We start from the raw sequence: 27,946 nt of genomic DNA, 5'->3' as shown, positions 1-27,946 counted from the left end.
CGACCAGAAAAAGAAGAGTGAAGGCATGTGTTCATTGATAAGGAAGCAGTAATCTTTTACCGAAACTCACTTCAAGTTGAGTTATCATTGAAGTAAGATGTATACAAAAGTATCACAAGATAGGAAAGATGCCTCAACTGACCAATAAATTGGCACTGTTTATCAGTATACAAACAAAGTAAGCACAAAATAAACTTCAAAATGGTGTGTTTTCACTCTTATGGCTAATTTATGGCCTAGCACTAATGCTATAAATCACAGTTAATTCATCTACTTACTTGGCACTTGTAATGTAGCGAAATGTATTGTCCCAATGTTTCAAAAGATCAGTCTTCTCATCATCATAAACCCTAATATTCTGGTAGTTAAACATCCCAGGAAAGAAGTTATCTATCTCTCGAGTCACATTCAAAATATGCCTCACACTGAAATAGAACCCAATTATAAATAAATACATCCTTTATGTCTGCTTAAAATTGTTCTTGCGTCATACATATGAAGGCAAATGAGCATAAGCCAGCCATTTATAAGATAGTAACAAGTCAAAGATTAAATTAAAAGACAACTTTCTTTCTCTTATTTTCATCACTTTCTGAAATATCCACAATTGTCAGGAATAAATATTTACTTACCCATTTCTTTGTAATTCTTCAAGGTTTGAAGCATTCCATTCAGAGCCAAGATAGACATGCTCAAATATCTCTGTGGCAGCATCCATCTGTCCCAAGATAGTGAGCATCTCTTGGTCAATGAATGATTTAAATTCACCAAGATCCATATCAAGATCTTCTTCAAGACGGCTCCTTATATACTTAGATGTAACCTCATCTAAGTCTACTGACATCATTATCTCCTTAAGTGTTGATCGGATCACATGCTCTGTCTCCTCACGCTCCCGTGGCCTACAAGAGGAATTCTAAGATCAGCATATAGACATTATGTCACTTAACAATAGCAACTGAATAACTGTACTCTAATCACATACAACTTCATTTCAGTTTAAAATTAAATACTGCTTGAGAAAAATTAACAGTTAAATTGCAACAAGTGTCAAATGTCAATTCCTCCCGCACCTGTCACAGTAGTTCAACATGGTGAAATTATCTTTTCATGGCAAACTTCTTTATGGAATTAATACTTTACTATCCATGAATAAACTGCATGGGGAAAAAATATACACCAATTCCAATAACCAGTCATGGAAAGAAGGCTTCTCACAACTTATCACAATAACATTCCTTAGGGGGAACTGTATTTATAGTGTGTATTACACACACACACACACACACACACACACACACACACACACACACACACACAAAATCATGAGCATGTATATAAATTATAATTAGAGTTGAAATTCTTTGAACTGGTAGAATTGTCACAAGAGAGCAGTACTGTTTTTCACATTTAGTGATGTTACATGCCTGGTTGGGTATATAAAGGACGTAATCCTCAGATATCAAGTGATCACTGTGAACGTCACAGAGGTGTCGCATACTCAAGTGAAACAATGTTATCAACACCTATTTGATCAGCTGGTTGAGACATGCAGTATCCCTACTCATGGTGCATTTGGATGCAATAGTGGTCCAGTGTTGGATAGCATGGGAACGTGAGGGCAGGTATACTCATCATCACGGTTCCAGTCAACCATATTTGACCACCATAAGGAAGGATCACCGCATTGGGTACCTGACATGAAAAGAATTGGAAATGGCACTGGACAAGATAAAAGGAAGAAATGTATGGGCAGAGTAAGTACTGAAATGGTGAGGGCAGTAGGGGAGATTGCCAAACAGTGGTTGTGTCATATTATGAGAGTGGTGTGGAATGAAAAGAAGACTGGAAGAGGGCACTAATTGCCCCTATATTCAAGAAAGAAAGTAGGAAGGATCCTAGAAACTATAGGGAAATCACACTGATACTACACTGTGCCGAGGTGTAAGAAAAGGCCCTGGAGAAGTGAATTTAAAAAGGGTCGAGAACAAATTGAAGGAACAATGGGGCTTCAGACGTGGGAGGTCAATTGCTTACCTCGTATTTGCAGTGAGGTAGCTCCAGGAGCATCAGTATGAACTTGAGGAAGACTTGTGATGATCTTTATAGATACAGAAAAGGCATTTGATAGCTTCTCTCGAAGAAAGGTTTGAGCAGCACTAGAAAAGAAGGGATTGGATAAAGAGATGACTAGCAGAGTGGATGCGATGTTCTGTGGAAGTCTGAGTTGAGTGGGAAATGAAAGGACGGATTGTTCCAGCAAACAAGTGGTGTGAAACAGGGCAGTGCTTTGTCACCTCTCCCTATGATTTTAGTGTTGGATGAGATAATGACTAATGTGGCAGAGAAAACTGGAAAAGACAAGATGAAAATAATGGTGTCTGCGGATGACTTTATAATCCAAGGAAAGAGGGAGGAGGAGCTTCAGGAATAACTGAGTGCTTGGAAAGAAACTGCGAGACAGGATGGAATGAAATGTAATGTAAACAGATGTGAGATCCTGGTTACAACTAGAAAGAAAGATACACAAACTAGCGGAATAAGACTCAGAGGTGAACAATTGAAAAAGGTGGAAAGTGCCTAGTATTGGAGAAGTGTGACATAGGAAAAGGGAAGAAATGAGAAAGAGATCACTGAATATGGCAGACAGACAGTAGCATTCCTGGGAAGTGTAAGGAGCCGGATTTGGAACAAAGCACTCTGTCTTCAGGCCACAAGTGGCCCATCGGGACCATCCAATCACTGTGCCATCCTCAGCCGAGGGTGCAGATAGGGAGGGGGGGGGGTCAGCACACCGCTCTCCCGGTCATTATGGTGGTTTTCTTTGACCGGAGCCGCTACTATTTGGTCGAGTAGCTTCTCAATTGGCATCACGAGGCTGAGTGCACCCCAAAAAATGGCAACAGCGCACGGTGGCCCGAATGGTCACCCATCCAAGTGCCAGCCACGCCCAACAGCGCTTAACTTCGGTGATCTGACGGGAACCAGTGTAGCCACTGCGTCAAGGCTGTTGCCAGGTTTGGAACAAAGATAACTCACAAAACAGTAATTTACAGAAGTTACTACATCCCAATACAGATCTGTCCATCTGAAACAGGGGGTAACGAAGAAAAGAGATGTAAGCTGATTACAGGCATGTGAAATGAAGTTTATCATGAGTAGGATAGGAGTAACAGGGAGAGAAAGAATCAGAAATGAAGGGTAGGGAAGATACTGAAAGAGGAACCCTTGCAGAAAGAGATAGAAACATGGTATGGGCACTTAAAAGAGCACCCTCTCAACCCATGATGTTTCACTTTGTTTCCCACCTCACAGATTCCATGTGCTTCAATTTTTTTGTTGTTTGATTGATTTGTGGGGGAGGGAACCAAACAGCAAGGTCATCAGTCCCATCAGATTAGGGAAGGATGGGGAAAGAAGTCAGATGTGCCCTTTCAAAGGAACTATCCTAGCATTTGCCTGGGGTGATTTAGGGAAATCACAGAAAACCTAAATCAGGATGGCCAGACGGGGTTTGAACCGCCATCCTCCCAAACGTGAGTCCAGTGTGCTCACCACTGCGCCACCTTACCTGGTAATCTTCTTCTTCTTCCTTGTCAGGGGCATACATAATTGAGAATTTCATTACATTCTATCAAGGAATAGGAAAACTGACTAAATTAGTACTGTAGTAAAACAGAGATACCATGGTAAAAGTAGAAATTTTGCATCCAGAACTCTTCATTCTTCCAACAAAGTTTTATAAAACCAATCCATTAGATAGCACATAAGGTTTAGAGTTTAGCAAATAATTACATACAATTCCAAATATTTTTCCTGTTTTACATTGTAAAGATTAACTAGGATACTTGTACCAAACTAATCAAATTCTTTAATGCTAACTCACTTAGTGCGCACTGAGTCAGGTGATGGGGGACGTCTTGACTCAAGGTTATCCATGGCATGCCACTCGTTGAGGCACGAGCGATCCGATTCGACACGTTGTTCATAGTAAGCAACCCAATCATGTGTGAGACCACCTAAAAAATGGTTATGCTCACGTGCCTTCGAGCTAACACGGTGCAGTGTCTGCAGTGCTGACCTGTCAAACATACAAAAACAAAACTGTATGCTACTACAAGAGGAGAGCAAACCAATGAATCTTCATTGTTCATTTTTCAATGAATTTGGTGCAAAGAGAATAAATTTACATCAACTTCATTTGTGAGTGACAATAAAATTCTGGGAATAAGAGATTCACAAGAGAACAGTTTAAAAATATGTCAAACGCAGAGTTAGGGAAATACACGTTCAATTTAATTAATAGTTATTCATATTAAAAAATGTGGGAGACTTATTTTATATGAAAAGCTTATTTGCAGTTTTTATCTATACCTTCATACCATTTGGACATTGTGGCATTAGCATTTGCTTTTCTTCATTTTGAATGTAGATTCATTCGAAGATATAGTTAAAGAATTGAATGAGAAATAGATGTTTCTTAATATTATAGTAGTTGTAAAGCTCATGTCTGTGGATTAACAGAGTAAATAGTATCACATTTACAACTTTACTATACAGTGCTTAAAGAATAAAAATTGTTGACTCATAGTGAAAAACAAAGTTGGAGTCATTCTTCCCTAATCATTCGAATGCCTAAAAGTGTTTCTCGACTGTTGTAAAACAGCAGTTATCACAAGGTTAGTAACAAAATCAACCACATAAATATTTATTGCAGAACCAGCATCATTCACTGGTCAGCAAGCTTTGTTCAGCTTTCTTCCATTCGCTCCCTTTCCTAGTTTTCCTGCTTAATGCCACTGAACAAACATAATATATGCAAGTTTCAATCAAAATAAGGTAAACGGCCAGCTTCACTACATCAGAAAATACTGATATATGCACCTCAGTCCCAAAGAGACTCTATATGATAAATTCACAATCTTTTAAATGGTATTTCCATCTTGTAAACTGATTCTTCCATCACTTCTTGGTAGAATAACTTCATAACTATAAATGAAAAGCACAATACTGTGTATGTCCTACAGGAGTAATTTATTTTTGTTGGTTGGTTTTCAGCTTATAAGGCTATCATTAGACTTTGACTGGTTAGCAGAGTCAAAGAAAGTATAATATTCATTAACAGCACCAAAAAATTTGTTAAACATCAGGAGTGAGCCATGAGAACAGAATAAAATGTCATCCTTGACAGTAAAGTAGTAATGTTATTAAAAATGTTAAAAGCAAAATCAGGTCCGTACTCTGGCCCCATCACAACCCACCAAATGCCTCTGCCTTGAGGTGTCATGCAGATGCGATACTGAAGGGCAGGAGCTGTATATTTCTCTCACAATTGTCGTCGGCTTTGTAGATCTTGGAGCTGCTACTTCTCACTCAAGTAGCTCCTCTTTGTGCATCACAAGGCTGAGTGCACCTCATTCCAGTCCTCCTGCCATGGAAAAGTCCCTCACAGTACCAGAAATCAAACCTGGATCCTCCACATAGCAGCCAGACATGCTGGTCACAGGGCAGTGGAGGTGGACAAAAAATGTTAAATAGTAAAAAAAATTATAGGGAATGAACCAGAAAAACATTAAAACTAAAATAAAAAACAGTGCCTATATAAATTAAATTAACAGTCCCGATACAGTAAAATTAGCATATGACAAGAGTGCTGAAGAATAGCTTGAAGAGCTATTACATACAGGAGGTGATAGAGAAACAAGAATAAAATGCAGCACTGGCAATTGTAGCAACATAACATATGAAGCACAAGGAATCAAAATAAATAAATAAACAGATATTGGAAAAATAGGGAATAAGGGAATAGAGAATTAACTGAAATTTAGAAGAGAGGAAGTATTAAGCTGTGTTTGGTCATTCAATATTAAATCAGGACTGTGGGCCAGATTGTTTGTTGATTTCCAAGGCTTCCAACAGATTAAGTTTTTGTCTTTGTTTTGTAAGTGGAGGACATGGGACTAAGGCAGCACTCTTGTCACATACTAATTTTATTTTCTTGAGACTTAATTTAACTTATTACATAGACACTGTTTTTTTTAAAAAGTTTAGTGTTATGTTTTTCGTTTGTTCCCTTTATATTTACTTACTGTTTAACATTTTTAATTGCATTACTACTGAACACAATGATGACATTGCTCTGTGTTTGTACCTTTCTCTTGATGTGTAACACTTTTTTCAGTGTTGTTCACAATGATTGTTCTTTGACAACAGGAGTCAGTTAAAGCCTTTGTGTTGAGTACTCAGTTCATAGAGTTATGTTTCAAATCATCTAAGATTAAACCTGTGCATCGATTTTTCTTTGCTTCACAATGTACTTATTAATTCACCATTTCCTGAAATATATGAGTCTCATTTCAGCCACACAGAATGCCACGGAACTGTTAAGTACTAGTGCAAAGATTTTAGATATCACCTCTGAAAATAGAGCAAAAACTATTTGACTAATTTATTCTAATTTTTTACCCTTCTTAACCATTTACTGCTGTAAATAACATATTGTTAGCAATGATTATAGTGGTAGATGGCAAATCAACAATTCTCAGCACTGTTGTACTGAGCATGTCGAAAGGAAATAAATCTTCAAATGAAAATTATGTCTGTTACTTACAGGAATTAGTGAAGTTCGGTGGCAGGAGGAACAAGACTTCTGGTCAGGTGACTACAGGGTTATAAACACAAAATCAAATAGGGGTAATGCAGGAGTAGGTTTAATAATGAATAGGAAAATAGGAATGCGGGTAAGCTACTACAAACAGCATAGTGAACTCATTATTGTGGCCAAGATAGATACGAAGCCCACACCTACCACAGTAGTACAAGTTTATATGCCAACTAGCTCTGCAGATGACGAAGAAATTGAAGAAATGTATGATGAAATAAAAGAAATTATTCAGATTGTGAAGGGAGACGAAAATTTAATAGTCATGGGTGACTGGAATTCGAGTGTAGGAAAAGGGAGAGAAGGAAACATAGTAGGTGAATATGGATTGGGGCTAAGAAATGAAAGAGGAAGCCGCCTGGTAGAATTTTGCACAGAGCATAACTTAATCATAGCTAACACTTGGTTTAAGAATCATGAAAGAAGGTTGTATACATGGAAGAACCCTGGAGATACTAAAAGGTATCAGATAGATTATATAATGGTAAGACAGAGATTTAGGAACCAGGTTTTAAATTGTAAGACATTTCCAGGGGCAGATGTGGACTCTGACCACAATCTATTGGTTATGACCTGTAGATTAAAACTGAAGAAACTGCAAAAAGGTGGGAATTTAAGGAGATGGGACCTGGATAAACTGACTAAACCAGAGGTTGTACAGAGTTTCAGGGAGAGCATAAGGGAACAATTGACAGGAATGGGGGAAAGAACTACAGTAGAAGAAGAATGGGTAGCTTTGAGGGATGAAGTAGCGAAGGCAGCAGATGATCAAGTAGGTAAAAAGACGAGGGCTAGTAGAAATCCTTGGGTAACAGAAGAAATATTGAATTTAATTGATGAAAGGAGAAAATATAAAAATTCAGTAAATGAAGCAGGCAAAAAGGAATACAAACGTCTCAAAAATGAGATCGACAGGAAGTGCAAAATGGCTAAGCAGGGATGGCTACAGGACAAATGTAAGGATGTAGAGGCCTATCTCACTAGGGGTAAGATAGATATTGCCTACAGGAAAATTAAAGAGACCTTTGGAGATATGAGAACGACTTGTATGAATATCAAGAGCTCAGATGGAAACCCAGTTCTAAGCAAAGAAGGGAAAGCAGAAAGGTGGAAGGAGTATATAGAGGGTCTATACAAGGGCGATGTACTTGAGGACAATTTTATGGAAATGGAAGAGGATGTAGATGAAGATGAAATGGGAGATATGATACTGCGTGAAGAGTTTGACAGAGCACTGAAAGACCTGAGTCGAAACAAGGCCCCCGGAGTAGACAACATTCCACTGGAACTACTGACAGCCTTGGGAGAGCCAGTCCTGACAAAACTCTACCATCTGGTGAGCAAGATGTATGAAACAGGCGAAATACCCTCAGACTTCAAGAAGAATATAATAATTCCAATCCCAAAGAAAGCAGGTGTAGACAGATGTGAAAATTACCGAACTATCAGTTTAATAAGTCACAGTAGAAACACTGGAACACGTGAGGCAATACTGAACTTACGACTTATCTTAGAAGAAAGATTAAGGAAAGGCAAACCTACGTTTCTAGCATTTGTAGACTTAGAGTAAGCTTTTGACAATGTTGACTGGAATACTCTCTTTCAAATTCTAAAGGTGGCAGGGGTAAAATACAAGGAGCGAAAGGATATTTACAATTTGTACAGAAACCAGATGGCAGTTATAAGAGTCGAGGGGCATGAAAGGGAAGCAGTAGTTGGGAAGGGAGTGAGACAAGGTTGTAACCTGTCCTCGATGTTATTCAATCTGTATATTGAGCAAGCAGTAAAGGAAAAAAAAAGAAAAATTTGGAGTAGGTTTTAAAGTCCATGGAGAAGAAATAAAAACGTTGAGGTTTGCCGATGACATTGTAATTCTGTCAGAGACAGCGAAGGACTTGGAAGAGCAGTTGAAAGGAATGGACAGTGTCTTGAAAGGAGGATATAAGATGAACATCAACAAAAGCAAAACAAGGATAATGGAATGTAGTCTAATTAAGTCGGGTGATGCTGAGGGAATTAGATTAGGAAATGAGACACTTAAAGTAGTAAAGGAGTTTTGCTATTTGGGGAGCAAAATAACTGATGATGGTCGAAGTAGAGAGGATATAAAATGTAGACTGGCAATGGCAAGGAAAGCGTTTCTGAAGAAGAGAAATTTGTTAACATCGAGTATAGATTTAAGTGTCAGGAAGTCATTTCTGAAAGTATTTGTATGGAGTGTAGCCATGTATGGAAGTGAAATGTGGACGATAAATAGTTTAGACAAGAAGAGAATAGAAGCTGTCGAATTGTGGTTCTACAGAAGAATGCTGAAGATTAGATGGGTAGATCACATAACTAATGAGGAAGTATTGAATAGGATTGGGGAGAAAAGTTTGTGGCACAACTTGACCAGAAGAAGGGATCGGTTGGTAGGACATGTTCTGAGGCATCAAGGGATCACCAATTTAGTATTGGCGGGCAGCGTGGAGGGTAAAAATCGTAGAGGGAGACCAAGAGATCAATACACTAAGCAGATTCAGAAGGATGTAGGTTGCAGTAGGTACTGGGAGATGAAAAAGCTTGCACAGGATAGAGTAGCATGGAGAGCTGCATCAAACCAGTCTCAGGACTGAAGACCACAACAACAACAACTTACAGGATAAGTCTTCAAAATTTGATTCACACTTTTGTAGTATTAGTGTACTAATTTCTTCCTGAAAAAGCTATAATGCATATAAATGTCTCAGTAAACATACAAAACATACATAGCAGTACCAATTCATGATACCCAAAATGTTTTCTAGCAGTATTCAATAAAAAGTCATTAAACTTTGTGCTACATCTGGCAGTTTATATGTTTGTATTACACCACAAATATCCTTGTCATTCACTCATCGTAAGTGACTGTACAGAAAACAAACAAGTGACTGATGGAGATGTATTCCATATGTTCTGTTTCTCAATGAAGCATCATTCATACCAAATGTATTCCGACACTCAAATTATTTTCTTTATTTTTAGTGCATCCACTGTTGCTACTAAACATTGACATAGGACATAGTCAAAGACCTCTGACTGACTTATCAGTATGCACAACAAGTGCTGCTTCTCATATTATCACCTGTCAGATATGGTCTCCAGCAAAAAATCATTAGTAGAGTCCCAAGAAATACAATCTGCAAGAAATGTCAAATATTTTTCCATATGTCATACTTACATCTAACAATTTTAAATGAGTCCCTTGAATACAAACTGCAAATATAAACAGACAGAAATGGCAAGCAGTACACTATGAACACCTTTACCAATGCTACCAAACCGATACTCTAGTATTTCCATGCCTGTGCAATATGCTAGTTAAAATGACGTCCTTATACAAGCTTATTTTCAGTGCACAAAACAAGCCATTCATAAAGATGAAGGAAGGTTTGAGTACATGATGGCTACTGGGAGTGCCTAATGTTTTTTTCAGGTTGAGATAGCAAGATGGCATGCCCAGGATGTTGACATGCTACTTATCAACAGCTTTCATATGTTGAGAAAGCTTGACTTGTTGGAATGAGGCACATGGAAGCATCATACTGAAAGATTATACTGTAATGACAATAGAATGAGTGGTAGTGAGATGCACTCAGGAAGATATCAGGGCATGAAGAATAGGTACAGTTCCATCCAGGGCAACAAGATTGATGGATTACGCACCTGGCTATGATGAAAAGACGAATGACAATATGACACCATCCACAGGTAACAGATACTTTCATGGTGTGTAGCAAGGGTCAACTATGACACTGAGCAGCATTCAGTGGTGTTCAGTGTTGAGTGTCACTTCTGTCTGTGGCAGAGTGATTGAGGCCAACGTATCCACAGTCAATTAGGTGAAAGGTCACAGGAAGCAGCAATATTCAAGACCCGTATCTCTCCAATTCCTGGAATAATGGTGTGTGGAGCTATTAGATATGATAACAGGACTTATTTACTAAACGTCCAACACTCATCAGTGGAAAGTGGTAATCTCTGCTTTCATGATCAGGATATCAGATGGGATATTGCAGTGAAGTAATGAAAGACAACACACTGCAGTTCATACCACAAACGCCTTGTGGAATATACAGATTCTTGACTGGTCTCCCCAGTCCCCTGTTTTGTCACCTAGGGAGCACGTAAGAGACACGAAGGGATGGCATATACAGTACTGGCCATTAAAACTGCTACACCACGAAGATGACATGCTACTGACGCGAAATTTAACCGACAGGAAGAAGATGCTGTGATATGCAAATGATTAGCTTTTCAGAGCAATCACACAAGGTTGGTGCCGGTGGTGACACCTACAATGTGCTGACATGAGGAAAGTTTCCAACTGATTTCTCATACACAAACAGTATTTGACCAGCATTGCCTGGTGAAACGTTGTTGTGATGCCTCGTGTAAGGAGGAGAAATGCATACCATCATGTTTCCGACTTTGATAAAGGTCAGATTGTAGCCTATTGCGACTGCGGTTTATCGTATCGCAACATTGCTGCTCGCGTTGGTCGAGATCCAATATATATGGAATCGGTGGGTTCAGGAGGGTAACTGCAGCCACGCCTCGATCCCGGGATGAACAGATGGGGACGGTTGCATGACAACAACCATCTGCATGAAGAGTTCAATGACATTTGCAGCAGCATGGACTATCAGCTCGGAGACCATGGCTGGGGCTACCCTTGACGCCGCATCACAGACAGGAGTGCCTGTGATGGTGTACTCAACGACAAACCTGGGCGCACGAATGGCAAAACGTCATTTTTTCGGATGAATACAGGTTCTGTTTACAGCACCATGATGGTCGCATCCGTGTTTGGTGACATCACGAATGCCCCATTCTTCTGGATTAAAGTTCACATGTGCATTCTCTCACAGGCTCTTCTTCCTGCAACGATTAAGACAATGTGTACTAACTGCCAGAGCTTACAGTATAGCAAGTCGAGTACACAACTGACCAAATGATACTTGTGTTGAACGAGCTCGAGACTACCCAATACACCACAAAACTTGATTCAACAGCATGGGCTCCCATAACAGTCACGTGACGTTTGGCTCGCACAGTGAGACTGCAAGCAACTACGAACGAACCTCAAAAACAAGTTGCAGCTCCACTTGAAATCTGATACTTTCGTCGGACACAGAAGGAAATAGTATTAAGTCATACCAGCTCCCAAACTCCTGTTGTATTTACGCTAATTTGCAAGAAGATTTATCATACAGTGTGTATGGATACACAAACATTTATGGTAATTTTTTAGTAAAGCTCACATCCAAAGGCAAAAGTGTTGTCCATCAAAAACATTACATAATGTTTTAATTGGTTGTCAGTTCGCAAATATGCATTTCGATTCCTGATCACATACTAGAATGAAGTACAAGAAAACTACCAGTTACTGATTTGTTTCACATCATTTCAATAAAAGAATAATTCAAATGATTTATGGAACCTGTTACTAACTAACTAATCAGACTGAAAACAAGATGGTAACGTTGAGGTGAAACAAGGAGAAAAATGAAGCAAGAATTGAATGGCTAATAAACCACATACGTCACTTTAAAATGGCTGTAACTGCGATCGCGATTTAAATTTTAGTGGCGTGATCAGTCGTGGAGTAGTATCAGCATATATTACACGGTCATGGACGAAGCCCATGCGTTCGTTGCAGGGCCCGTATATCTCGTTGGGCCCGGTCGTGGCCGAATGAATGCTCGAGAAAATGAATCGTGATACGCATATTCCTTATTCATTTATTTGTTGCTGTTTACAGATGACATGCTCCATTAAAAGGTATTGCCGTCTACGGTACAAAATTAATTTTGTTATTTAAATCCACAGCACACGAACAGCCCTTGGGAACGACGCGGGGACAGAACCAGTAGACGTCGAAAGCTCGAGCAAAGCCCGAGATTTCTAGAGTTGTGACGTCAATTGCTAGAGCTGTCGGAGTCGCGCTCAAGCCCAGCACCGGCAGCTGTATAATTGCACTTCGCGCGCGGCCAGCTCTCTACAGCGCCACGGCTGGTAGCGGGCCCCACCCACCGCAGCCTTAGCGCACCTCTATAAATAATCGGCGGCAGTCGACTAAAGCTGTCAATTTGTGGCCACACCGCGAGAACCGGGAACGCCGTGCGCGATGTTTGTCTTCCAGGCTAAAAATTTTCTACCGCAATAACTCGACTTGCGCGTACGCAACATCTTCGAACAACAATGAAGAGCTCGACAGAGATGGCGGCTCCGGCAGATGACAATCGCAAGCATTCCTCATTGTTATGCCCTCCTCGTCTCTACCCTACAGGAGCCAACTTCAATGCTGAGTCAAAAATGTTAGCGCCGAAACTGAAGGTATTAGTCCAAATTTCGATCATGGGAGACGACGTTAACTAAAATTTATGAGCACCCGAGTGTTTCTCAAAATCCAGAGCCGGACGTGGGTTTGAACCGTCGCTCTCCATATTCTGCAAAGCAGTGTAACGATGGAACACTTGCGTACACCTCTTGGTTTCAGAAACACCCAACACTGTATATATTACAAATCTGAGACAAAATTGAATAAGACACAGTAATACGGAAATTCCGAACAATGCGATTCTATCCCATTTACAGGCAAACAATTAATTACCCCGACATTAGGAGAAGGCCAAGTTGGCAGTGATTACAAATGCTAAAATTCTAAAAAGTTCTGTGTAACATGAATACTTGCAGGCGACTCGTCCACGTTCATAGGTTGAAAAAATAAATAAATGACTATTCGTCATGTAATTATTCGTACTGAATTACCAATCAAGAGCATGAATAAATCAGTAGCTTTCTATGGAATCAAAAACATTCTTTCGTTTCTGTCCTCTTTCATCGATCCTATCACCATCAAAAAAGATTACTGTTCACTATCTATGCATTTTTATAATCTGTAGACCATCTACTTCCGTTTCACCTGTCATCAAAAAAGTGAAACACCTCTTCGCCAAAACGTCTTCCACTACTTGCCCAACAGAAAACACGAAGATTACACATCATCTGACACTTTGTGCGCTGCATTTAGAGGTAGAAATCTGATGCATCTGGGCGGATCAGATTTTACAATGTTTTCCAATCACGATTAATAAATCGCGGGGATCTCACATCCAGAAACTCCTGGATCCTTAATGCGCGTGTTAGTTTTTGAGTGCTACTTCTACACTGTGATCGCCTCTACACAACTTAGTGCAGTGTCTTTTCCTTACTCTTCGACAGAGATATAATTGATATCATTAAAATATTTCTTTGCTACATCAGCTTAGCTACTTTGGAACTACAACTTGAAAATGTTACTCTGTATATGCTGAGTTTGACTGATTAGTATGCCGTTCATAATTATTAAAATATCTAATTTTCCACATGATGGTGAAAGCTGCTGGTGGTTGGCGCCTGCGCTATCGCCCGATGGTGAGAAGCCGACGAGCCACCAGTAATTCAATTCCACAGGTTATGTACCTTGGAATCACGATCGCCCGATGGTGAGGCTGAAGATTCACCAGGAATTCAATTCCACAGGTGATGTACCGAGCCACCAGTAATTCAGTTCCACAGGTGGTGTACCTTGGAATCTGCAGTGAGTATCAATCTTTATAAATGTCATTCCAATTAACACTGAAGACATGCAAAATTGCTAAAAAAATGTACAGCAACTAATCTCAACACCAGGTGATAACAACAAGACGAACGATTTTTGTAAAGCTGAGCGCCAAAGGATAGCCGATTCGTCCTTCACGCACTATCCCATCAAGCTCGTCGTAACACGGGCTAAGCCTACTATCACTGAGCAATAGAACAGAACTCTATATGCAAAAATCGCGATCGCAGCGTTAACGAAACCTTTTAGGAGGCTTCCACAAACTCGTGTTTACTACTGCTCGCTATATATGAAGGCAAGAAAGAAACTGTCAAGCCGTGGAATGGATTTAGGCTGCGATTTTCTGGGTACTGTAACGTACAGCCTAAGATATGGCCTCGTTTCACTCGAAATTCAATACCCAGAATTAAAACAGTAAAAATAAGACATCGCATTACTCGGGTTCGTGACCAAGTACATTCTCATGTACTTACGAGGACAGAAAAAGTAGAGAAATTCAGATTTCCAAGGACGCATATGAACAGTCATTTCCGCTTACCAACCATGAGTGCCACAAAAGGGTGCAGGAGGGGGGAGGAAGGGGGGAGGGAGACAATGACAATGATGATAATAATAATAATAATAATGACTTACTATGAAATTTCTACAAACACCGCACAGTAGTTCGCGAATTACAGATGAAGATCTATGCACACGGCACTTATATAAAGTACTAAAACAGGTACATCTTCTAATAGTATAGGGCACAGAGAATGAAGTGTGAATAATATCTCACTGCCATGTCGGGTAATATTTCGCTGATTATGAATACACTACCGATGTATGAAAATATTCGCTACATGCATCACTGAATAGAGCCGAGACTGTGCTACTTTTCCTTCTGTAATCAAAAACGTGTGGAACACGGAGATGTGCTTTTTTCAGATGGCTAATTTTCTACAGCCTTAACTCGAAAGAGTGTCTTCGAAAAATAAGACGCACTGTGTTGCTGTTTGTCCTCACTAATGAAAACCACACCACAATTTGGCGACAAGCAGCACGTCTGTGGAATATTTGTGTGGCACCAGTACAACAGAGAAAGACGATTCACTGTTAAGAAACACACCGTCAGAACACCGACGTGCAGCGTAGCACGACAAGCTGCGACGTCGAAGATTCCGCACAACACAATCACTGCTGCAACACTTCAGAATCACACGTGCGAGAGGGGTAGAGCGCTCAGGTGCAGGCACAGCTGAGAGCAGGCACAGACGGGCAGGCAGAGAGCGCGCGGGGACCGCCTACGCTGGCTTGTTTACCTAAAGGCGGCGGCGACGGAGCGCCAGAGCTGGCGCACGCCCACTGACCTGTTGCTGTTCTCGCGACCCATGCTCCCTGGGCGCAGGTTCTGCCGGCACTGAGCGCGCGCCCGTCGCGACGCCGACGCCTGCCGCCTCCGCGTGTGCGGGTGGGGGAGGAGGCGGAGGAGGGGGGAGCGTCGCCGGGGTAGGGGCCCCGCTCGGCCTTATTCAGCGCAGCCGTCCCATGTGTGGGATGGCGGCTGCGACGCCTAATATGGCGGCCGGCGCACACCGGCATTCCGCGACAAGACCCTTCGGCACTCATTCCGACGGGAGACGCCGCGGCTAACGCACGCCCGCCGGCACTACACGAACTCACTTTACTTCACTTGCCAATGCCGCACGTTGGCAACCGCGGCTAATCCCGCTTCAGCAGTCGGTCGCGTCGGTACTAGAACAGAGACAGAGATCGGTCCTATATCCGGAAGGACTGGAATTCAAATCCTTGGTTTGGTTTGGTTATTCTGTGGTTTCGGTACTTCATTTCATACAAATATCCGGGATATTCGGCTGAAGCTGATTTCCTTCCCAATTCCTATTAAATCCGAAATGACGCTCCGTCTCTTCCAGCTCTGTGTCGACGAGATGATAAAAATCCAGAATACCTTTTTTTCCTCGACCACCTCTCTCACTCCTTTACAATGACCTTTCAATTATGTGAAATTTTTAAACTGTTGCAGTACCCTATTCACTGCCGCAGAGTGAGCCTGTTCCAATGCAAATAATTGAAATGATTTTCGTAATTTGCATTTGGACAGAAAGTAGGGAGGGCAAATATCAGTGTTCCGTTCCCGACCACCGGACTACATTTCTGGGTCACTGATTAAATCCCAAGCCCTTCGGCTGTTTCGAATAAAGCGAGGGCATGCAGTGTTGCTGATAGTGATTTGTTCGTCGCACAGGAACAGAAACCATGACAAACCATATGATGTTCTTCCAGAGAAACATCTTACGTCATTTCTAATATAGCTTCAAATCTTTTAAACACGCAGTAATAGATTTGACAGGATGTTTCTCTCGAGTCTCTTCTCTGACATCTCACGATGGGACAGACGTTAACTCGTATACGGACCAAAGAAGTCTTGTCGGTAGGCCAAGAGAATGTTCCTAAACATACTGCACCAGTTTCCATCATCAGCACAAGTAAGACCAATGCAAACACCGCGTTTCGGATTACCTTCCCGGCTAATGACAAACATCATCAATGAGTGTGTAAGAGAATCAGGATATCATTCAAGATACAGGTATACACCAACAACAAAACTTAATGGTTCATATATTTATCACTCACGCCGGTGATTAAACACTTGCCACGTACATGTTTCTCTACAGTTCCTCACGTACGGCCGATATACCAGTTATAATAGTACAAGGCCACTGCACTACCGTGGTGCCCCAACTCTGATCGCCTCTATTTGGAGAGTATATATTATGTACCTATCTCCTCTCCATTTGTTAAACTACTTGATCACACTGAAAAAGTTCTAAACCTTACGATAATAAGTTACACTGCTATGTTTTCACGCGTTAACAACACATTGTTTTTCAGTACACTCATGGCCAAAGAAAAATCCTGCATTACAGAGGCGGTCATTCAATGAACCTCAGCATCTTGCCGTGACGTTTGCTCAGAGAACTGCAAGGTAGAGCACTGCGTGTTGACAGCTCAGTGTTCGAGTTCCAGCTTGATTCATTATTTCTAGCCGGTCCCAGAGCTTCAAAAAAATTGTTTTTGTTCGGGAAATCTAGCACACTAAGCAGTAGCAGTTCACGCGTCTACTAACTAATCAACTACAATATCAGCATGGCACTACTGACTCCGTAAACCTGTAAATGGAAATCATTTCGTCCGGTTCTCAATGAAATATTGAAAATTCCCAATTTTTCATTGATCTTAATCTATGGAATTTCCAATTTCCAGTGATATATAACACACTAATATTCTGGACTATTCATTAAAAAAAAGAATTTAACAAAAAACACGGTAAGGGCATGACCATTTTCCAAGAATGTGAACAGCTGAAGATTCGTCAGTTACTTAGGAGATGGGGATTTAAAAACTTTAAAAGCAGCTGTGGAAGCGAAGCTACATGGAGAGAATGTAACTATCACTAAACTGGAGTGCATAGTTCATGTATAAAAGCAAATGGGTATGAGGCTGCGAGGACTGACAATTTCCTACAAGGAGAGAAATTAGAAGATGGCGGAGGGTTAGATGGTAAGAATAGACTCAGAGAACCTATCATGGCCATCAGGCGAAATGTGATAAGTTGTATTACTAGTTTTGTTTCACTTCTCTTCAGCAGACGATAAACCGATTTATGGCCTATGGCCCCCAGAAAGCGATTCATGGTGCAAATACAACAAAGAACAGCAAAATGTTCAAACATTTATTCACAAACCAGCTATATCTTTTCCCATAGTGGAGTTATTGAAAGAAACATTCACAGATTTGTCACATGTAAGATTACTGAAAAATGTCTTCATGGTTGCACCCAGAATCCTAAAGAATCCAGCAACAACGTAATCTGAGCCAGAATTCCCAAGATAGTGTTTGTGTCAATTGGTACACTGTATTGTGGTGTCTTTGATGCAGTGGCAACGTTTACTGAACGAAATGTTGCAAGGTGTGAAGCCCCGAAAAAGACTGCTACCTGCTACAAACTGCTACTCGCTTCACAGTGAAACAAATGTTGAATTTACATAAAGAAAAGTGAGGGCACCTGATAGAGCTGTCAGAGACCTTGAAACAAGGACAAGACAATGCAGAGGAGCAGGTAAAGGACACTGCAAGATAAATGGAAGAGGATGAAGACAATCCATTTTAAGGAGCTGGGATGCACTGGCAACTTTAATGGCTGTTTCCCGTAAGTTGCATTTTTTAAGAATAAAGTGCACTTTCCCCCCGCTTTTACTTGCCAGAATGTGTTCAAAATTACAGGATATACTAATTTGAATATTGTGGATATTTTAACACAAAGTTGTCCCATTTTGTAAATCTCAAAGAAATTAAAGCCTTGTCTATATAGAAAATGTAGACACATTATTAATGTTTACTTTTTACAAAACTAATTATTATCTTAAAACTAATCACTATTTTCAGAAATATTCCTGTTAACATGGTTATAAATGTGTAAACTACAAGCCATGTTTTTTTACAAAATTTCGTTCCCAATAGTTCCTGATAAAAAGTGACTTTCAGATGAATAAATTTTATATTATTTAAGATAGGGATTACCAACCGCCTTAGACCCCATTAGAACACCATCATTCTGCTCAGACACAAATCTAGAAACAGCATTGAAAAATAAAACGCTGAAACTAAGGAGTTTATCGAACACAGGGACTACAAAGAGAGGAGAAAGAGCAGAGCAAGGAAAAAGCAAGCCGATAGTTGACGCGCGGTTACACTGTCTGCTGGTGAACTGCCTTGAGATCTGGCGCGCTTCCGCGCCCTCGGCTCAGCGGGAATGTGGCTGGCTCAGGCAAGACTTTTACGGAAGCCTGTCTCCTGGTGGGCGGACTTTTGGTGCGATTTCCGGCCGCTGTCTCCTACTGAGGTCGCGTCGTTGATGTTGCGAAAACGTCATCGCTTTGTTTTCAATGTTGTGTGTCTCCCCCTCCCCAACCACAATTAGACTGGAACGGGGCACGATTCATGGACAGGTCCGGGCTTAGGGCGCCAAGAGGAGAGGGAGCACCGACAGACCTCGATCGTCCCTTTTATTTCGGCACCCTTGGTCACAAAAGAAACGCGTAAAGTTGAAAACCTCGAAGACGAAGCCAGCAGCACTGTCGCTAGCGCAGCGTTTGACGCAGTGTTGAGTTCAGTTCCAGGGCGACTGTAATGTGCCTGGTCGCAAATGCTGTACAGTTGCGTTTCTCACCGATCCGTGCACTAGGTGATATTATGTTGGTCGTCTGTTGGTATCACTGCCATGGTTAGCTATTAGTTTTGGGAAGCTGAAAGTGAAATTTTAAACAAGATTAACTGTGATAACGAAACGTATAACTCATGGCGTAGTGGACCTGCAGCCGTAGTACTTCAACGTTGTTGTGCCACAAATCGCAATGGAGAAACGAACTGAACGTCTCTAAATCACGTGTTCAAGACATTCTCCAGAACGCCTTGAAAAAGAGAAAAGTGTGAGCATAGTTTTTCCTGCACAGGCTACCTCCAGAACAAAAACAAGGGCACGTGGACGCCTACCGTGACTCGACTGGAATGAAAAACAAGGCCAATGATTTTCTGAAAAAATCATCACAGGTGACGAGACTTGGTGTTATCAGTACGCAAATACCACAAAACGACAAAGTGCAGATAGGGTCTTTCGGTCCGCCAAGAGCGAAGAAGGTGCAAATGTGATGCGCCAGTTGAACAACATCTCAAAGAAGAACTCTGACAGTTTCACATAGTTATATGAACGTTCTGTGCGAGGGAGTATTCAGAACACATGAAGCATTGAAACCACCATCTTAACTCTTCTCTATTTTTTTATTAACCAAGTCCAAAACTTTTTGACTGACTGGGTTACGAGATCGCTTAGTTCGGAGAAGTATGGCAAATGTTGGACGGTTTGTCAATACGATGCCATCGAGCTCTTTCCTGCACTAAAAAGAAATGATTCACGAAAGCATACACACAATCCAACAAAAGTGGTTACTATCCGCTTCCTCTTTCTTGACTATGCTGTCATTTCTTCTATCTAAATTGCTGTCCACGTGTGTTACGCAGTGACACCATCACTTCAATATGATTAGTGTGACATTCAATCTAATTACTAGGCAAAAAAAGCTACCTCCTACTGTTGCTGCACTTTACCGACTGACACAAATGTGGAAGGAGCAGTCAGCATTGTCGTCAAGGTACAAATCGACTGCATTAGTAAAAATTGCCATCAAGTGACCGAGGTTACATTCATCATTTCATTGTCTGATCTACCACACGTCGAAAGTCGAGAAGCAATCACAGAACCCCACAGGAACGATTTGAAAAAGAAAAACCACGCTGTAGCATCTTACAAATAAGCAATCGACTGACTATTTGTATTAGTCCCTACACAGATATCAAACGCTACACCATTCCCACACACTAAAAAACAAAGGTACTTGGCTGTTTCCAAATGCTCCTGGTTATACACACTGCGAAATGTGTGAAATTGGATGTCCAATGCAATCTTTTTTTTTTTTCTCTCTGCCTAGAAGAGTTAAAAGACACGCGAGACAACAAAACTTACGTGTTTCATTAATTAGCTAGCTGCAGTATAGTACAAACTTGCCGTCATTGAAGTAGTCACAAAGTTGGCGATAATAGATCTTTCTCGCACAATTTTTCTGTGGAACGGCGATTCATACTTACAAGGGAAACTTCCCAACGCACCCCCCTCAGATTTAGTGGTAAGATGGCACAGTGCCCAGTGGATAGCCTGACAAAAACTGAATACAGAGCAAGCATGAAAACAGGAATTAGGTGTGCTGGACTGTAAAAAAAGCAAAACAGAAATAGTGAACGGTCCAAGCCTAATAAGTGCAATATCGAGCGATGTGGAAGAGCCACGCCGCCGTGATTAAGTGGTCACGGTGTTAGACTGCAAAGCGGATACACCGGATTCAGTACTTCCTCGTGCCTTTTTTTTCCTTTTTAATTCTATTTTTCCTCAGCATCATGAACTGACCGTCCATCATTCAAATATTTGTTCTCTTCATGCAGTCTTCGCAGCTGTCATACTGGTTACAGAATATGAGTCATGTGGTAAAAATACACCATTGTCGCAAGTAAATGTGACGAATAGAAAGAGCAGGCGGAATACCACATAGACGTCTCACAGAAATAAAAACAACAAATAAACGTTTGCAAACTATGTCACTACAAAGGAATTCAAGAGTCAAAACTTCCAGAACGGAACGCAACTTCAAAACCGTGTTAAAAATATATGTTTTGAGAGAGCACAGAGGAGCTGTATGATTGTGAAACTGTTGCATTCATTTGTTGCGGCTTATGTGATAAGCTATTATGTTTCTATTATTTTCTTGGGAGTGATAACAATCCCATTCATACCAACACCTAAATCGGGCAAGGAGGCATATCTCACTTACTAACCAGGCGTACAAGCTAGATGCGTCGATGAGAGATTCTTATCATGAGACACACGTAGTCACTAATACCGTGTAAGACACACCAGACGTGTTTTCCGGTGGAGACTCGGTTGGCTTGTCGCGTTGTCATCCTTCCTTACACCTCGTTGTTGCAAACGGGCATTACAGCACGACACATACACAAATCTGAATACACCGAACAACCGGAAAAAAAGACTGGCACGAAGGAGTTCTGAACACGGCTCGCCCGCTTGGCACCGTAAGCACTTAACTACGACGCCATCGATTACTTACGCTGCTCTATGCTGCACTTCCTCTGATTGGGCAGATCACTGTTTCTATCTTGCTTTTTTTTTTACAGTTCAGTGCACTTTATTCCTGTTTTCATGCTTGATCTGTGTTCAGTTTTCGACGGGCTGTCCACTGCGCCCTCTTGCCAGTAAATCTGAGGGGTGCGATAGGGAGTTCCCTTTGTTAGCCTGCGCTTTCCGGGGAATTTCCCCCTCACGATTGTCAAACGTTATGGTTCCGAATGTGTTGCCGAGCTGTCGTCGTGATCTTCAGTACCGCAGACAGGTAGACTGGTTTGAGGCAGCTCTCCACGCTAGTCTATCCAGTGCAAGCGTCGTGCGCTCTGCATGGCAACTACAACCTACATCCATTTGAACCTCCTTACTACACACTGAGGTGACAAAAGTAATGGGATAGCGATATGAACATATACAAATGGCATAATGTCGCGTATACAACGTATAAAAGCGTAGCACATTGACGAAGCTGTCATTAGAACTCAGGTGACTCATGTGAAAAGGTTTCTCACGAGATTATGGCCGCACGACGGGAATTAACGGACTCTGAACGTAGAATGGTAGGCGGAGCTAGACGCATGGGACATTCCGTTTCGGAAATCGTTAAAGAATTCAATATTTCGCTATCCACAGTGTCAAAATTTCAAGTATTAGCTCTCACCATGGACAACGCAGTGATCGACGATCTTCACTTAACGACCGAGATCAGCGGCGTTCGCGTAGAGTTGTCAGTGCTACCAGACAAGCAACATTGTCTGAAATACCGCAGAAATGTGGAACGTAAACCTGATCACATGACTGCCGATTTCAGTTGGTAATAGCTGATGGTAGGGTTCGAGTATAGCGCAGATCCCACGAATCCATGGACCCAAGTTGTCAAGAAGGCACTGTGCAAGCTGGTGGCGGCTGCATAAGGTGTGGGCTGTGTTTACACGGAATGAACTCGGTCCTCTGGTCCAACTGAACCGCTCACTGACTGAAAATAGTTATGTTTGGCTGCTTGGAGAAGATTTGCAGCCATTCACAGACTTCATGTTCCGAATAAAACGATGTCATGTCACCGGGCCACAATTGTTAGCGATTGGTTTGACGAAAATTTTGAACAATTCGGGCGAATGATTTGGCCACCCAGATCGCCCGACATGAATATCATCGAATATTTGTGGGACATCACCGAGAAGTCAGTTCGTGCACAAAGTCCTGCACCGACAACACTTCCGCAATTATCGACGGCTGTAGAGGCAGCATTGTTCAATATTTCTGCAGGATACTTCCAACAAATTGTTGAATCCATGGCAAATCGAGTTACTGCACTACGTCGGGCAAAAGGGGGTCCGACACTACGTTAGGATGTACCGCTATCTCATGACTTTTGTCTCCTCCATTACCAAACTGAAGACTGCTTGGTGCTTCAGGATGTGCCCAATTTAGCGATCACTTCTTTTAGTCCAGCGATGATAGAAATTTCTTTTTTCCCCAATAACAGTAATAAACGGTTGGTTAGTGATACCGCTGTCATTTCCCCATAGTTGTTACCCATGCGACATTCGAAAGTTTCCTAGTGGCAGACAGAGAAGCGGCAGAACGAGGAGGGTGGGATGCCGCCCCCAGCCACATAACGCGGTGTCCGTCCTACGTGCACGAGCGGGCACGACTTGTACGGCAGCGGCAGGCGCCGTAGGCGGCGTGGTTGCGCGCGCTTTCCAAGGCCTGGCTGGTCCACTCCGCGCTTTTCCGCCGCCTCCCGAACTAGTTTACGGTCGAGCCCGCCGATCCGACAGCAGACTTATTCGCTGACGGTGTAAGCCATCTTCTGTCGCATCCGGCAAGCGTGTGTTTCGAAAACATCGATTATCTGAAACCGATCTCGCACTTTTTTTCACAATACATCCTAAAACCATGCAGCCAGGTAAATGGAGTATTTGTTTTTGGAGAGGATCCGCCTTGAACAAAACACAATTTGTCTTGTTCTTTTTATTTCCCAGACATTTTTCGCTGAAATAACTGCATCATCAGTGTTTTTTTATATTTTCTTTTTACGGCATGCTGTGGAATTCCTGGAATTTTATGTTATTTAATGCAGTTGTTTCGGAGGCCTCTACAGTGGAGATGATGTGGAAACTAGAAAAAGCGACGAACTGTAAATCAAAACAACTACATTAAATAACATAAAAAATCCAAGAATTCCACAGTATTTGGTATGAAGATCAATAATAAACAAAAACACACTGGCGTCGCTGAAACTTTAGCGAAACTGGTCTAAGAAATAGAAAAAAACTGTATTCTGATCAAGGCGGACACACTCCAAAAACAAATCTATTTGTAAGCAAACATGAGCAGAAGAGCTTCAACCCCAAGATGTTTAAATGCCGTATTTCTTGACTTCCCAAAAGCGTTTGAATTGTACTGCATGTCAGGGACTGGATTGAGGATTTTTTGACAGAGAGGACGTAGCATGTTATCTTGGACGATGCGTCATCAACTGACGTAGAATTAACTTCGAGGGTGCGCCATGGGAACATTGCTCTACATGTTGTACATTAATGACCTTGCAGACAACATTAATAGCAACCTATGACTTTTCGGAGATGATGTGGTTATCTATAATGAATTACTGTCTGAAGAAAGCTGCGCAAATATTTAGTCGAATCTTTATAAGATTTAGAAGTGCTGCGAAGATTGGTGACTCGCTTTAAATATCCAGAAATGTAAAATTATGTGCTTCACACAACGAAAAATGTAGCATCCTAGTTAGTGGGTCACAAATGGAATCTGTTAACGCATGCAAGTACATAAGTATAACAATTTGTAGTGAAATGAAATGGAACGATCGCATAGGCTCAGTCAGACAAAGAGACAAAGCAGATGACAGACTTCGGTTCACTTGTAGATTACTAGGGAAAAGCAATCATTCTGCAAAGGAAATTGCTCACAAAACACTCGTGAGAGTCAACCTAGAACATTTCTCAAGTGTGTGGGGGACCCGCATCAAGTAGGACTACAAGGGTTATTGAACGTACACAAAGAAGGTCAGCAAAGAAGGAGATTGAAAAAAGCAAAGCACGTACAAGCAAATGGTAACCTCCGCATTTTTTCTTGCGGCGGTTACATAACACTACGATGATGCTCGAGTGTCGATTGAATTTCGTACTGTTGGGAAGGTTTTTAGAATAGTTTTACATAACGATTTCGTCGGAACTGTTTAAAGAACGCCCCTCCGCTCCGGCTCCTTCTTTGTAGCTACCGGGATCACTCCAGCACCGCCACTTGGCAAGGAGGTCTTCTAGCCAAGTTCTTGAGCGTCTATGGTCTCCTCTAACGCACCCCATTTACTAAAGCAACACCTGTTCCCAGTCTGCCTTTAGGCACGAGGTAGTCAACGTCAACACAGAGCAGTAGAGCTCGACTTTCCACGTCCATCGAGTTTGCAGACCGGACGATTTGTAGCTACCGGGATCACTCCAGCACCGCCACTTGGCAAGGAGGTCTTCTAGCCAAGTTCTTGAGCGTCTATGGTCTCCTCTAACGCACCCCATTTACTAAAGCAACACCTGTTCCCAGTCTGCCTTTAGGCACGAGGTAGTCAACGTCAACACAGAGCAGTAGAGCTCGACTTTCCACGTCCATCGAGTTTGCAGACCGGACGATGGACTACTTGCTTAATTCCATGATAGCTATTTTCAAAACAAGTAACCATCACCGCGGGCTCAATGTCATTTCAAGCCAACGCAATATTTCTCTCAGTTCATCAGAGAGGACTTCAGTTTCCACGAACTTTAAAATATAATATCAGAATAAATATTTTACTAAATTCTGGTACTATTCTTACCTGAAATCTAAATACAAGGTTCCCATTACCTCTTTTTTCGAAATCAGAGAAGTAATAAAGAAGTTGAAACTGATTTATTGAAAACAGGGCACGTAAGGCAGGAGGTAATGGGTCGTCGTCAGAACGATTATAGCAGAAAGTAGCATGTCGAAAGATAGTATCGATAATTGGCTGTTCTTATCTGACCTCATGTAAGTTCAATGGAACTTCCACCGCTAGTCTTCATTATCACCCAAAACTTTTTGAGTACTGTCCACCGCGACTTTGGATGTTGCCTGGTGGTGTTGCGGCCACGTGACGCGATAATAGAAGCATGTAAGCGGAGCAGACACGGACGGGGGATTACCCTTGCGAAGATATGGGTTGCAAATGGAGACATCCATTCAGATAAGCGATTTTAACAAAGAGCAGATTATTATTATTATTATGCACAGCCTGTGAACGAGTATCTCGTAAACGGCGAAGCTAGTCGAATGTTCACGTGCTACTGTCGTGAGCATCTACGGAAGGAGGTAGGAGGACAGTGAAACTACCACTACGCGCAAATGGTTGAACGTCCACGACTGTTCACAGAACGGGGGGCTCGGAGGCTTGTCTGCTCTATAAAATAGGATAGATGGTGATCTGTGGCGTCTCTGCCGAAAGAGCACAATACTGATGCAGGAGCAAGTGTTTCGGAGCACATCGTTCATCGTACATTGTTGAACGTAGACCTCTGCAGCAGACCATCCTTCACATGTTAACGCAACGACATTGTCAGCTACGATTGCAGTGGGCACGTGACTATCAGGATTTGACCGTCGATCAATGGACACTTGTCGTATCTTCGGGTGAATCATATTTTTGCTAACGAGCGAGGTGGCGCAGTGGACAGCACACTGGACTCGCATTCGGGAGGTCGACGGTTCAGATCCGCGTCCAGCCATCCTGGTTTAGGTTTTCCGTGATTTCCCTTCAGGTAAATGCCGGGATGGTTCCTGTGAAAGGGCACGGATGACTCCCTTCCCCATCCTTCCCTAATCAGACGGGAAAGACGAGCTCGCTGGTTGGTCCTCTCCGCTGAATTAACCAACCACCTAACATCTTTACTACACTACGTCGATGGCCGTCTCCACAAACGCCGCCATTGAGGTGAACGGCAGCTCGAAACGTGCAGAGCGCCACGGACGCAGGCTGGTGGGAGCAATATTATGGTATGGGGGCCATTCCCCTGTGCTTGCCTGGGACCTAGTAATCTAAGACACACTGACAGCTGCGAAACACCTGTTATCACTTCAAGCTTGATGTCTTCCCCGATGGCGATGTCATTTTCGGTATTACAATTGTCTGTTTTTCGGAGCCAGAACTGTGCTACAGTGGTTTGAGAAACATTATAGTTAACTCACGTTCATGTCTCGGCGAGCAAATTCGACTGATGTAAATTTAAATTCTATGGAACACTTCCGGGTCGCTATCGGGCTCCATCAACGCGTACGTAAATCAGCGGCCCTTTATTTACGAGAATTATATGACATGTGCCTAGACTTCTAATGCCACATACCCCCACAAACATACTAACAAACTGTCGGATCCTTGATAAGTCAGAACCAGTGATGTATTTCGTTCCAAAACGGGCTACCAAGTTATTAAGCATGTGGTTATAATGTTTTGGCTCATCAGCGAATATTTTCCACGTCTCTTGGAATCTGGGTAACTACTGTACACCAAGTCCATTTGAAACCTGTCATTCGTAATGAAGTCACGTTTTGGTCTTCTCCTATAATTTTTACACCCTCCATTACCAAACATGTTATTTATTGAAGCCTTAGGATGAGCCCAGTCAACCTTCATTCTTCATGAAACGCATTCGCAGTTGCGAATGCGAACAAGTATCAGCTGTACTAGGGAATGACGACAGTGAAAGTTTGTGCCGAAGCAGGACTCGAAGCCCGATTTCCCGCTTTACGCGGGCGATCGCCGAAGGCGCTTTGGCTACCCGCTCACGACTCACGGCCAGACCCCGACTCCCATACGTCGTCGTTCCAGCGGCACAATCTCTACTCCTACTCAGATTATGTAATGCACGTCCGAAGGAACACTGCATCGTTA

At 42.0% G+C, this 27,946-nt stretch overlaps 1 protein-coding gene and 1 pseudogene across 2 annotated transcripts in view; both read right to left on the bottom strand.

Moving 5' to 3' along the window:
- LOC126192086 (mucin-5AC) overlaps positions 1-27,946 on the bottom strand; it is a 623,139-nt gene that overhangs the window by 15,056 nt on the left and 580,137 nt on the right. For both annotated transcript variants that reach the window (XM_049932578.1, XM_049932577.1), the window contains exons 6-8: positions 3,887-4,081; positions 633-902; positions 279-425 (exon numbers count right to left, since the gene is read on the bottom strand). In XM_049932578.1, coding sequence (XP_049788535.1) covers positions 279-425; positions 633-902; positions 3,887-4,081 — 612 coding nt within the window. The remainder of the gene's footprint in view (positions 1-278; positions 426-632; positions 903-3,886; positions 4,082-27,946) is intronic.
- On the bottom strand, positions 2,898-3,015 carry LOC126212184 (5S ribosomal RNA; annotated as a pseudogene).

This window comes from Schistocerca nitens, chromosome 1 (genome assembly GCF_023898315.1).
Source record: "Schistocerca nitens isolate TAMUIC-IGC-003100 chromosome 1, iqSchNite1.1, whole genome shotgun sequence".
Lineage (NCBI taxonomy): Eukaryota > Metazoa > Arthropoda > Insecta > Orthoptera > Acrididae > Schistocerca > Schistocerca nitens.
The sequence above is the reverse complement of the archived record's forward strand: the minus strand, read 5'-3'. Positions and strand labels throughout refer to the sequence as shown.